The 12,771-nt window shown below is 45.1% G+C and overlaps 1 protein-coding gene across 2 annotated transcripts in view; it reads left to right on the top strand.

Annotated features, from left to right (window-relative positions):
• Window positions 1-5,628, top strand: part of LOC129844151 (protein flightless-1 homolog) — a 91,325-nt gene extending 85,697 nt beyond the window's left edge. Inside the window, exons 22-25 of one of the 2 annotated variants that reach the window (XM_055912562.1) lie at window positions 1-82; window positions 3,169-3,381; window positions 3,527-3,592; window positions 5,145-5,628. The exon at window positions 1-82 is cut by the window's left edge and continues 47 nt beyond it. In XM_055912562.1, the coding sequence (XP_055768537.1) occupies window positions 1-82; window positions 3,169-3,381; window positions 3,527-3,592; window positions 5,145-5,279 (496 nt within the window). In that variant the 3' untranslated portion in view covers window positions 5,280-5,628. Of the gene's footprint in view, window positions 83-3,168; window positions 3,382-3,526; window positions 3,593-5,144 lie in introns of those variants that run through there. The other variant, XM_055912561.1, reaches the window with a different exon arrangement.
• Window positions 5,629-12,771: the final 7,143 nt, after the last annotated feature.

The raw sequence follows: 12,771 nt of genomic DNA, 5'->3' as shown, positions 1-12,771 counted from the left end.
CGGCCGGGCTGCTGACCCTGATGAGGCCAAACTGGCAGAAGACATCATGAACTCTATGTTTGATGACACCTACAGCAAACAGGTACACCTGTCTGTCTGTTATACCTGTCTGTCTTTATACCTGTCTGTCTGTTACACCTACAGTAAACAGGTACGTCTGTCTATATACCTGTCTGTCTGTTACACCTACAGCAAACAGGTACATCTGCCTGTATTTCTGTTAAAGCTGTATGTCTGCCTCTCTGTTATATGTCTGTCTATATACCTGTCTGTCTGTTATAGCTGTCTGTCTGTTACACCTACAGCAAACAGGTATGTCTGTCTATATACCTGTCTGTCTGTTATAGCTGTCTGTCTGTTACACCTACAGCAAACAAGTACGTCAGTCTATATACCTGTCTGTCTATATACCTGTCTGTCTGTTACACCTACAGCAGACAGGTACATCTGCCTGTATTTCTGTTAAAGCTGTATGTCTGCCTCTCTGTTATATGTCTGTCTATATACCTGTCTGTCTGTTATAGCTGTCTGTCTGTTACACCTACAGCAAACAGGTACATCTGCCTGTATTTCTGTTAAAGCTGTATGTCTGCCTCTCTGTTATATGTCTGTCTATATACCTGTCTGTCTGTTATAGCTGTCTGTCTGTTACACCTACAGCAAACAGGTACATCTGCCTGTATTTCTGTTAAAGCTGTATGTCTGCCTCTCTGTTATATGTCTGTCTATATACCTGTCTGTCTGTTATAGCTGTCTGTCTGTTACACCTACAGCAAACAGGTACATCTGCCTGTATTTCTGTTAAAGCTGTATGTCTGCCTCTCTGTTATATGTCTGTCTATATACCTGTCTGTCTGTTATAGCTGTCTGTCTGTTACACCTACAGCAAACAGGTACATCTGCCTGTATTTCTGTTAAAGCTGTATGTCTGCCTCTCTGTTATATGTCTGTCTATATACCTGTCTGTCTGTTATAGCTGTCTGTCTGTTACACCTACAGCAAACAAGTATAGCTACCATCCTATTCCTCAATGATTTTTTTAAATTGAACCTTTATTTAACTAGGCAAGTCAGTTAAGAACAAATTCTCATTTACAATGACGGCCTACCGGGGAACAGTGGGTTAACTGCCTTGTTCAGGGGCAGAACGACAGATTTATACCTTGTCTCTGACCGTGGCAGTTTGACTGGTAAACATGGAACCTCTGACCGTGGCAGTTTGACTGGTAAACATGGAACCTCTGAACCATGGCAGTTTGACTGATAAACATGGAAGCTCTGACCGTGGCAGTTTGAGTGGTTAACATGGAAACTCTGACCGTGGCAGTTTGACTGGTAAACATGGAACCTCTGAACCATGGCAGTTTGACTGATAAACATGGAACCTCTGACCGTGGCAGTTTGAGTGGTTAACATGGAAACTCTGACCGTGGCAGTTTGACTGGTAAACATGGAACCTCTGACCGTGGCAGTTTGACTGGTTAACATGGAACCTCTGACCGTGGCAGTTTGACTGGTAAACATGGAACCTCTGACCGTGGCAGTTTGACTGGTAAACATGGAACCTCTGACCGTGGCAGTTTGACTGGTAAACATGGAACCTCTGACCGTGGCAGTTTGACTGGTTAACATGGAACCTCTGACCGTGGCAGTTTGACTGGTAAACATGGAACCTCTGACTGTGGCAGTTTGACTGGTAAACATGGAACCTCTGACCGTGGCAGTTTGACTGGTAAACATGGAACCTCTGACCGTGGCAGTTTGACTGGTAAACATGGAACCTCTGACCGTGGCAGTTTGACTGGTAAACATGGAACCTCTGACCGTGGCAGTTTGACTGGTTAACATGGAACCTCTGACCGTGGCAGTTTGACTGGTAAACATGGAACCTCTGACCGTGGCAGTTTGACTGGTTAACATGGAACCTCTGACCGTGGCAGTTTGACATGGAACCTCTGACCGTGGCAGTTTGACTGGTTAACATGGAACCTCTGACCGTGGCAGTTTGACTGGTAAACATGGAACCTCTGACCGTGGCAGTTTGACTGGTAAACATGGAACCTCTGACCGTGGCAGTTTGACTGGTAAACATGGAACCTCTGACCGTGGCAGTTTGACTGGTAAACATGGAACCTCTGACCGTGGCAGTTTGACTGGTAAACATGGAACCTCTGACCGTGGCAGTTTGACTGGTTAACATGGAACCTCTGACCGTGGCAGTTTGACTGGTAAACATGGAACCTCTGACCGTGGCAGTTTGACTGGTAAACATGGAACCTCTGACCGTGGCAGTTTGACTGGTAAACATGGAACCTCTGACCGTGGCAGTTTGACTGGTTAACATGGAACCTCTGACCGTGGCAGTTTGACTGGTAAACATGGAACCTCTGACCGTGGCAGTTTGACTGGTTAACATGGAACCTCTGACCGTGGCAGTTTGACATGGAACCTCTGACCGTGGCAGTTTGACTGGTTAACATGGAACCTCTGACCGTGGCAGTTTGACTGGTAAACATGGAACCTCTGACCGTGGCAGTTTGACTGGTAAACATGGAACCTCTGACCGTGGCAGTTTGACTGGTAAACATGGAACCTCTGACCGTGGCAGTTTGACTGGTAAACATGGAACCTCTGACCGTGGCAGTTTGACTGGTAAACATGGAACCTCTGACCGTGGCAGTTTGACTGGTAAACATGGAACCTCTGACCGTGGCAGTTTGACTGGTAAACATGGAACCTCTGACCGTGGCAGTTTGACTGGTTAACATGGAACCTCTGACCGTGGCAGTTTGACATGGAACCTCTGACCGTGGCAGTTTGACTGGTTAACATGGAACCTCTGACCGTGGCAGTTTGACTGGTAAACATGGAACCTCTGACCGTGGCAGTTTGACTGGTTAACATGGAACCTCTGACCGTGGCAGTTTGACTGGTAAACATGGAACCTCTGACCGTGGCAGTTTGACTGGTAAACATGGAACCTCTGACCGTGGCAGTTTGACTGGTAAACATGGAACCTCTGACCGTGGCAGTTTGACTGGTTAACATGGAACCTCTGACCGTGGCAGTTTGACTGGTAAACATGGAACCTCTGACCGTGGCAGTTTGACTGGTTAACATCATTCTAATTGGTAAGAACCTGCGTTGACCCGGAGCTCCTGTCTCCTAGGTGATCAACGAGGGGGAGGAGCCGGAGAACTTCTTCTGGGTGGGGATTGGTTGTCAGAAGGTGTACGACGAGGACGCTGACTATATGAAGTACGCCAGACTGTTCCGCTGCTCCAATGAGAAGGGATACTTCGCCGTGTCTGAGAAATGTTCCGATTTCTGTCAGGACGACCTGGCCGACGATGACATCATGCTGCTGGACAACGGCAAAGAGGTGGGACTAGCTGTATATACACCTGGACACTACACCTGGACACTACACCTGTCTGTCTATATATAGGGCCTGGACACTACACCTGTAATAGGGTTTTCTGTCTCTGTTTATCTCGGTTTAATAGTGTTTCCTGTCTCTCTGTCAGGTGTACATGTGGGTGGGAACGCAGACCAGCCAGGTAGAAATTAAACTCAGCCTCAAAGCCTGCCAGGTAAGACGTGTGACCCTCTCGCGCCTCTACTGTAATGATTTATAGGCTGGAATTGAATCCGATCGCACTTTGTCAGCTATGTACCATTTAAAGGCAATGTTCCCCATTCCAAGACCACATTCACAGTAAACCCTGCATGTGTTTTGGGTCAATGGGACATTACCTTTAAATGAAGCACAGGAGACAGAGAGTGATGGGATTGAAATTTACTATATCTTTACTGTGTCTAGATTCTGTCAGTCTATTGTTTTACTATATCTTTACTGTGTCTAGATGATGTTATCTATTGTTTTACTATATCTTTACTGTGTCTAGATGATGTTCTGTTATCTATTGTTTTACTATATCTTTACTGTGTCTAGATGATGTTCTGTTATCTATTGTTTTACTATATCTTTACTGTGTCTAGATGATGTTATCTATTGTTTTACTATGTCTTTACTGTGTCTAGATGATGTTCTGTTATCTATTGTTTTACTATATCTTTACTGTGTCTAGATGATGTTCTGTTATCTATTGTTTTACTATATCTTTACTGTGTCTAGATGATGTTCTGTTATCTATTGTTTTACTATATCTTTACTGTGTCTAGATGATGTTCTGTTATCTATTGTTTTACTATATCTTTACTGTGTCTAGATGATGTTCTGTTATCTATTGTTTTACTATATCTTTACTGTGTCTAGATGATGTTATCTATTGTTTTACTATGTCTTTACTGTGTCTAGATGATGTTCTGTTATCTATTGTTTTACTATATCTTTACTGTGTCTAGATGATGTTCTGTTATCTATTGTTTTACTATATCTTTACTGTGTCTAGATGATGTTCTGTTATCTATTGTTTTACTATATCTTTACTGTGTCTAGATGATGTTCTGTTATCTATTGTTTTACTATATCTTTACTGTGTCTAGATGATGTTCTGTTATCTATTGTTTTACTATATCTTTACTGTGTCTAGATGATGTTCTGTTATCTATTGTTTTACTATATCTTTACTGTGTCTAGATGATGTTCTGTCAGTCTATTGTTTTACTATATCTTTACTGTGTCTAGATGATGTTCTGTTATCTATTGTTTTACTATATCTTTACTGTGTCTAGATGATGTTATCTATTGTTTTACTATATCTTTACTGTGTCTAGATGATGTTATCTATTGTTTTACTATATCTTTACTGTGTCTAGATGATGTTCTGTTATCTATTGTTTTACTATATCTTTACTGTGTCTAGATGATGTTCTGTTATCTATTGTTTTACTATATCTTTACTGTGTCTAGATGATGTTCTGTTATCTATTGTTTTACTATATCTTTACTGTGTCTAGATGATGTTATCTATTGTTTTACTATATCTTTACTGTGTCTAGATGATGTTCTGTTATCTATTGTTTTACTATATCTTTACTGTGTCTAGATGATGTTCTGTCAGTCTATTGTTTTACTATATCTTTACTGTGTCTAGATGATGTTCTGTTGTCTAGGTGATGTTCTGTTGTCTAGGTGATGTTCTGTTGTCTAGGTGATGTTCTGTCCCGTCTCTCCTCCAGGTTTACATCCAGCACATGCGTTCTAAGGAGACCGAGACGCCCAGGAAGCTGCGTCTGGTCAGGAAGGGGAACGAACCACACTGCTTCACACGATGCTTCCACGGCTGGGGCGCCTTCAAGACGCCGCTCGCGTAGACATACGCCACATAGACACGTCCACTCTACATACACACAGCTTTGTCCTAAAGTGGCGACGTCGTCTTCTACCTGAAAGAGACGCTTTATCATATCAGCACACGTTTTACCTGCTGGATAACCCCCCGTCCCCCTCCGTCCTGTTCCCCGTGCCCTCCGTCCTGTTCCCCGTGCCCTCCTTCCTGTTTCCCTCGCCCTCCTTCCTGTTCCCCTCGCCCCCCTTCCTGTTCCCCTCGCCCCCCTTCCTGTTCCCCTCGCCCTCCTTCCCGTTCCCCTCGCCCTCCTTCCCGTTCCCCTCGCCCCCCTTCCCGTTCCCCTCGCCCTCCTTCCCGTTCCCCTCGCCCCCCTTCCCGTTCCCCTCGCCCCCCTTCCCGTTCCCCTCGCCCCCCTTCCCGTTCCCCTCGCCCCCCGTCCCGTTCCCCTCGCCCCCCTTCCCGTTCCCCTCGCCCCTCTTCCCGTTCCCCTCGCCCTCCTTCCCGTTCCCCTCGCCCTCCTTCCCGTTCCCCTCGCCCTCCTTCCCGTTCCCCTCGCCCTCCTTCCCGTTCCCCTCGCCCTCCTTCCCGTTCCCCTCGCCCTCCTTCCCGTTCCCCTCGCCCTCCTTCCCGTTCCCCTCGCCCTCCTTCCCGTTCCCCTCGCCCTCCTTCCCGTTCCCCTCGCCCTCCTTCCCGTTCCCCTCGCCCTCCTTCCCGTTCCCCTCGCCCTCCTTCCCGTTCCCCTCGCCCCCCTTCCCGTTCCCCTCGCCCCCCTTCCCGTTCCCCTCGCCCCCCTTCCCGTTCCCCTCGCCCCCCTTCCCGTTCCCCTCGCCCCCCTTCCCGTTCCCCTCGCCCCCCTTCCCGTTCCCCTCGCCCCCCTTCCCGTTCCCCTCGCCCCCCTTCCCGTTCCCCTCGCCCTCCTTCCCGTTCCCCTCGCCCTCCTTCCCGTTCCCCTCGCCCTCCTTCCCGTTCCCCTCGCCCTCCTTCCCGTTCCCCTCGCCCTCCTTCCCGTTCCCCTCGCCCTCCTTCCCGTTCCCCTCGCCCTCCTTCCCGTTCCCCTCGCCCTCCTTCCCGTTCCCCTCGCCCCCCTTCCCGTTCCCCTCGCCCCCCTTCCCGTTCCCCTCGCCCCCCTTCCCGTTCCCCTCGCCCCCCTTCCCGTTCCCCTCGCCCCCCTTCCCGTTCCCCTCGCCCTCCTTCCCGTTTCCCTCGCCCTCCTTCCCGTTTCCCTCGCCCTCCTTCCCGTCCCCCTCACCCTCCTTCCTGCCCCCCCTCCCCCAGTGTGTCAGGTTACTACCTGAGGGAGGAGGAGGAGGGAAGGGTTGTTTTTCAATGAGCTTCTACCTTTCAGCAGGGCTGATTATTACCCGATGAGCCTGTCTTCTCAGGGTCCTGCTGAGCCTGTCTTCTCAGGGTCCTGCTGAGCCTGTCTTCTCAGGGTCCTGCTGAGCCTGTCTTCTCAGGGTCCTGCTGAGCCTGTCTTCTCAGGGTCCTGCTGAGCCTGTCTTCTCAGGGTCCTGCTGAGCCTGTCTTCTCAGGGTCCTGCGGAGCCTGTCTTCTCAGGGTCCTGCGGAGCCTGTCTTCTCAGGGTCCTGCGGAGCCTGTCTTCTCAGGGTCCTGCGGAGCCTGTCTTCTCAGGGTCCTGCTGAGCCTGTCTTCTCAGGGTCCTGATCGGATCACATAAAACCACATGTGTAATGCAAGGTGTAACCAGGGTCCTTTAGAGAGATCCTATCAGTGTTGTCTGTCTGCATCATCAGACAAAAGGTTTATCTGTTGTAAGGGTCTCCGTGGCGACGACGCAGACGTTCTGACGTCCCAGAGACAGAGAGAGGGATCTGTATTTCTGTTGTGTGTTTCACTGATTGGTCCCCGGGCCCTTGCCGTAGATATAGTTATACCAGATATAGATGTATATTTACTAGACTGCCATTTCTACTGCAGCAGCTCAACGTGCGCACGCCTGGCTGTAATTGTGCACGCTCCTGATGTCACTTGCAGACACTATTTATGGATTTTATATGAGAATAAAGTTTCACTAAACCTGCTGTCCGTCTGATACCTGGTCTCAAGTTGACTTGACTTTTGCTTTTTACAATTTGTCAAGGTCATTGACTTGTGTTTCTATTCAACCTTTTGTGGCGGGGAAAAAAAACCTGATTTTTGCCACGGTCAGAACAGTGTGAGTGGGTTGTCAGTCCGGCAGGAGACCACTTCCTGTTATAGATGAACAACCCAGAACCGTTTCTCAGTCAGGCAGGAGATCACTTCCTGTTGTAGATGAAACAACCCAGAACTGTGTGAGTGGGTTCTCAGTCAGACAGGAGACCACTTCCTGTTGTAGATGAACAACCCAGAACTGTGTGAGTGGGTTGTCAGTCAGACAGGAGACCACTTCCTGTTGTAGATGAACCCAGAACTGTGTGAGTGGGTTCTCAGCCAGACAGGAGACCACTTCCTGTTGTAGATGAACAACCCAGAACTGTGTGAGTGGGTTGTCAGTCAGGCAGGAGACCACTTCCTGTTGTAGATGAGCAACCCAGAACTGTGTGAGTGGGTTCTCAGTCAGGCAGGAGACCACTTCCTGTTGTAGATGAACAACCCAGAACTGTGTGAGTGGGTTCTCAGTCAGACAGGAGACCACTTCCTGTTGTAGATGATCAACCCAGAACCGGTTCTCAGTCAGACACGAGACCACTTCCTGTGTGTTTTTACCTCGAAAAGCTTCTTGCTTCAATCAGTTTATTCCAGTTCAGAATAAAACGTATTAATGTATTGTAACAGCAACAGGTCCAACCTAGACACGTTTTCAACAGTAATTTCTACAGTAAGATGTACAGTCAGAGGTACAGTCATATCTACAGTCAGAGGTACCGTAATATCTACAGTCAGAGGTACAGTCATATCTACAGTCATATCTACAGTAATATGTACAGTCATATCTACAGTCATATCTACAGTCATATCTACAGTAAGATGTACCGTAATATCTACAGTCATATCTACAGTAAACCTGATCATATTCCATCTGTACTGTTACTAAGGGTTGAACTATCAGTAGCCAGCTGGCTTTGGTGAATGTTAACTATTATCTGTGTCCAAGACCAGGGGATTGTTAGAAAGAGGAACTCACATCTACTACTGAGAGAGTTAGTTAGTTACTCTCTGATCATCACCTGTTATAAAATGACAACAAGGCCTTTGTTAGTTGACTGACTGGTCCACAGTCGAAGCCCAGTTTCCTGAAGCATCCTGTTCTGTATTAACTCTCTGGGTTTCCCATCGTGCTGTGGATGTTTGATCAGGACGTGTCGTTTTATTAAATGTGTTCGTTATCAGAGACTCGTTACTAAGGAACTTCCACACACAACACATTGTGGACGCGCCTCGTTATACGTTTGTATTAAAGAGAGAAACTCATCACTTGTATTTGCGTTTCATGATGATTGAGCTCAGTCAGAACTTGTGGTTAACACGAGTCCATTTGATGAGAACTTGTGGTTAACACAAGTCCATTTGATCAGAACTTGTGGTTAACACGAGTCCATTTGATCAGAACTTGTGGTTAACACGAGTCCATTTGATCAGAACTTGTGGTTAACGCGAGTCCATTTGATCAGAACTTGTGGTTAACGCGAGTCCATTTGATCAGAACTTGTGGTTAACGCGAGTCCATTTGATCAGAACTTGTGGTTAACGCGAGTCCATTTGATCAGAACTTGTGGTTAACGCGAGTCCATTTGATCAGAACTTGTGGTTAACGCGAGTCCATTTGATCAGAACTTGTGTTTAACGCGAGTCCATTTGATCAGAACTTGTGTTTAACGCGAGTCCATTTGATCAGAACTTGTGGTTAACGCGAGTCCATTTGATCAGAACTTGTGGTTAACGCGAGTCCATTTGATCAGAACTTGTGGTTAACACGAGTCCATTTGATGAGAAATTGTGGTTAACACGAGTCCATTTGATGAGAACTTGTGGTTAACACGAGTCCATTTGATCAGGACTTGTGGTTAACACGAGTCCATTTGATTACTGCACAGCGCTGCGTGGTGTGTAGCGGAACGAGCTTCAACAAAACTGCAAGATAATGATCCGGATAAAACCCTGAAGTTCACCGGCAACTCCCACACGAGCAGCTGTCAAACTGAACAGAGACCGCTGCTTAAAATCAGAGAGCGCAGAAGCACTTGACCAAATCAATTCCAGTCATCAATGAAATAATTATAACACGTTACTCTGACCCATAGTTTAAAGGCTGGTATAGACTACATTATCATTCAATGGTTTCATTTGCGTCCTCTGTAAACGCCGTCACGGCCGTGTGTTTGTTGCTGAGGATCATTATTAAAAGACGTAGACTAACTAAATTCTTCTGGCGCGGAGCGCAGACCATGACGTAACAGTTTGAACCCGACGCATTGCGCAATAGTTGGCCGTGTCGTCAAACAGTTCCATGTGTCGTAAAGTGATTCGTTCGGTGTCTTGTCTGTTTGCGACGCATTAATCTCTCCGTTAACAGGAAAAACCCAGCAGTTCCCAGGCTAAAACCAACTCAGAACTGTGCAGGCGTCCTGTTAATTCAATCACAGATCAATGAGAGGTTTAGTTATAATGCCTCTATGAAAACATCTCCTTAACCACATATCGCCATGGTTAATGCAGACACTATTCTCCCTATTATAATTCACTAATCTTCCGACATTACCATGGCTTGAAGAACTGAATGTGGTCATTTTTTAGATTGAATCAAACCACCGTTTCCTTTATTTAATGCGTAAAGAATGTTTTTTTTTTAATTCATACATTTATTCAGAGAACACAAGGCAGCCACACCTGCAGAGCGCGTTACGCGTTACTTAATAAAGGCACGTCTGAGTACGAAGTGCGTAGGAAAGGCATACATATTTTTTATTTAACATTCTTAACATGTCAGTTAAGAACAAATTCTTATTTATAATGACGGCCAAACCCGGACGACGCTGGGCCAATTGTGCGCCGCCTTATGGGACTCCCAATCACGGCCGGATGTGATGCAGCCTGGATTCGAACCAGGTACTGCAGTGACGCGTCTTGCACTGTGAAGCAGTGTCTTAGACCACTGCGCCACTCCGGAGCCCATGTGCATTCAGACCCCTTGACTTTTCCCACATTTTGTTACATTACAGCCTTATTCTAAAATAGATTTAAATTATGTTCATCGGCAATCTACACACAATAATCCCATAATGACAATGCGAAAACAGGTTTTTATAAATTTTATTACAAATAAACAGTACCGGTCAACAGTTTGGACACACCTACTCATTCAAGGGTTTTTCTTTATTTTTACTATTTTCTACATTGTAGAATAATAATGAAGACATCAAAACTATGAAATAACACATATGGAATCATGTAGTAACCAAAAAAAGATATTCTTCAAAGTAGCCACCCTTTGCCTAGACAGCTTTGCATTCTCTCAACCAGCTTCATGAGGTAGTCACTTCAATTAACAGGTGTGTCTTGTTAAAAGTTAATTTGTGGAATTAATGCGTTTGAGCCAATCAGTAGTGTTGTGACAAGGTAGGGGTGGTATACAGAAGATAGCCCTATTTGGTAAAAGACCAAGTCCATATTATGGCAAGAACAGCTCAAATAAGCAAAGAGAAACGACAGTCCATCATTACTTTAAGACATGAAGGTCAGTCCATCATTACTTTAAAACATGAAGGTCAGTCCATCATTACTTTAAGACATGAAGGTCAGTCCATCATTATTTTAAGACACGAAGGTCAGTCCATCATTACTTTAAGACATGAAGGTCAGTCCATCATGACATGAAGGTCAGTCCATCATTACTTTAAGACATGAAGGTCAGTCCATCATGACATGAAGGTCAGTCCACCATTACTTTAAGACACGAAGGTCAGTCCATCATTACTTTAAGACATGAAGGTCAGTCCATCATGACATGAAGGTCAGTACATCATTACTTTAAGACATGAAGGTCAGTCCATCATTACTTTAAGACATGAAGGTCAGTCCATCATTACTTTAAGACATGAAGGTCAGTCCATCATTACTTTAAGACATGAAGGTCAGTCCATCATTACTTTAAGACATGAAGGTCAGTCCATCATGACATGAAGGTCAGTCCACCATTACTTTAAGACATGAAAATCAGTCCATCATTACTTTAAGACATGAAGGTCAGTCCATCATTACTTTAAGACACGAAGGTCAGTCCATCATTACTTTAAGACATGAAGGTCAGTCCATCATTATTTTAAGACATGAAGGTCAGTCCATCATTACTTTAAGACATGAAGGTCAGTCCATCATTACTTTAAGACATGAAGGTCAGTCCATCATTACTTTAAGACATGAAGGTCAGTCCATCATTACTTTAAGACATGAAGGTCAGTCCATCATTACTTTAAGACACGAAGGTCAGTCCATCATGACATGAAGGTCAGTCCACCATTACTTTAAGACATGAAGATCAGTCCATCATTACTTTAAGACATGAAGGTCAGTCCATCATTACTTTAAGACACGAAGGTCAGTCCATCATGACATGAAGGTCAGTACATCATTACTTTAAGACATGAAGGTCAGTCCATCATTACTTTAAGACATGAAGGTCAGTCCATCATTACTTTAAGACATGAAGGTCAGTCCATCATTACTTTAAGACATGAAGGTCAGTCCATCATGACATGAAGGTCAGTACATCATTACTTTAAGACATGAAGGTCAGTCCATCATTACTTTAAGACATGAAGGTCAGTCCATCATGACATGAAGGTCAGTCCACCATTACTTTAAGACATGAAAATCAGTCCATCATTACTTTAAGACATGAAGGTCAGTCCATCATTACTTTAAGACACGAAGGTCAGTCCATCATTACTTTAAGACATGAAGGTCAGTCCATCATTATTTTAAGACATGAAGGTCAGTCCATCATTACTTTAAGACATGAAGGTCAGTCCATCATTACTTTAAGACATGAAGGTCAGTCCATCATTACTTTAAGACATGAAGGTCAGTCCATCATTACTTTAAGACATGAAGGCCAGTCCATCATGACATGAAGGTCAGTCCATCATTACTTTAAGACATGAAGGTCAGTCCATCATGACATGAAGGTCAGTCCACCATTACTTTAAGACATGAAGATCAGTCCATCATTACTTTAAGACATGAAGGTCAGTCCATCATTACTTTAAGACACGAAGGTCAGTCCATCATGACATGAAGGTCAGTACATCATTACTTTAAGACATGAAGGTCAGTCCATCATTACTTTAAGACATGAAGGTCAGTCCATCATTACTTTAAGACATGAAGGTCAGTCCATCATTACTTTAAGACATGAAGGTCAGTCCATCATTACTTTAAGACATGAAGGTCAGTCCATCATTACTTTAAGACATGAAGGTCAGTCCATCATTACTTTAAGACATGAAGGTCAGTCCATCATTACTTTAAGACATGAAGGTCAGTCCATCATTACTTTAAGACATGAAGGCCAGTCC

Source organism: Salvelinus fontinalis, unplaced genomic scaffold (assembly GCF_029448725.1).
Source record: "Salvelinus fontinalis isolate EN_2023a unplaced genomic scaffold, ASM2944872v1 scaffold_0182, whole genome shotgun sequence".
Classification (NCBI taxonomy): domain Eukaryota; kingdom Metazoa; phylum Chordata; class Actinopteri; order Salmoniformes; family Salmonidae; genus Salvelinus; species Salvelinus fontinalis.
Note: the sequence above shows the minus strand (reverse complement) of the source record. Positions and strands in the feature narration are given on the sequence as shown.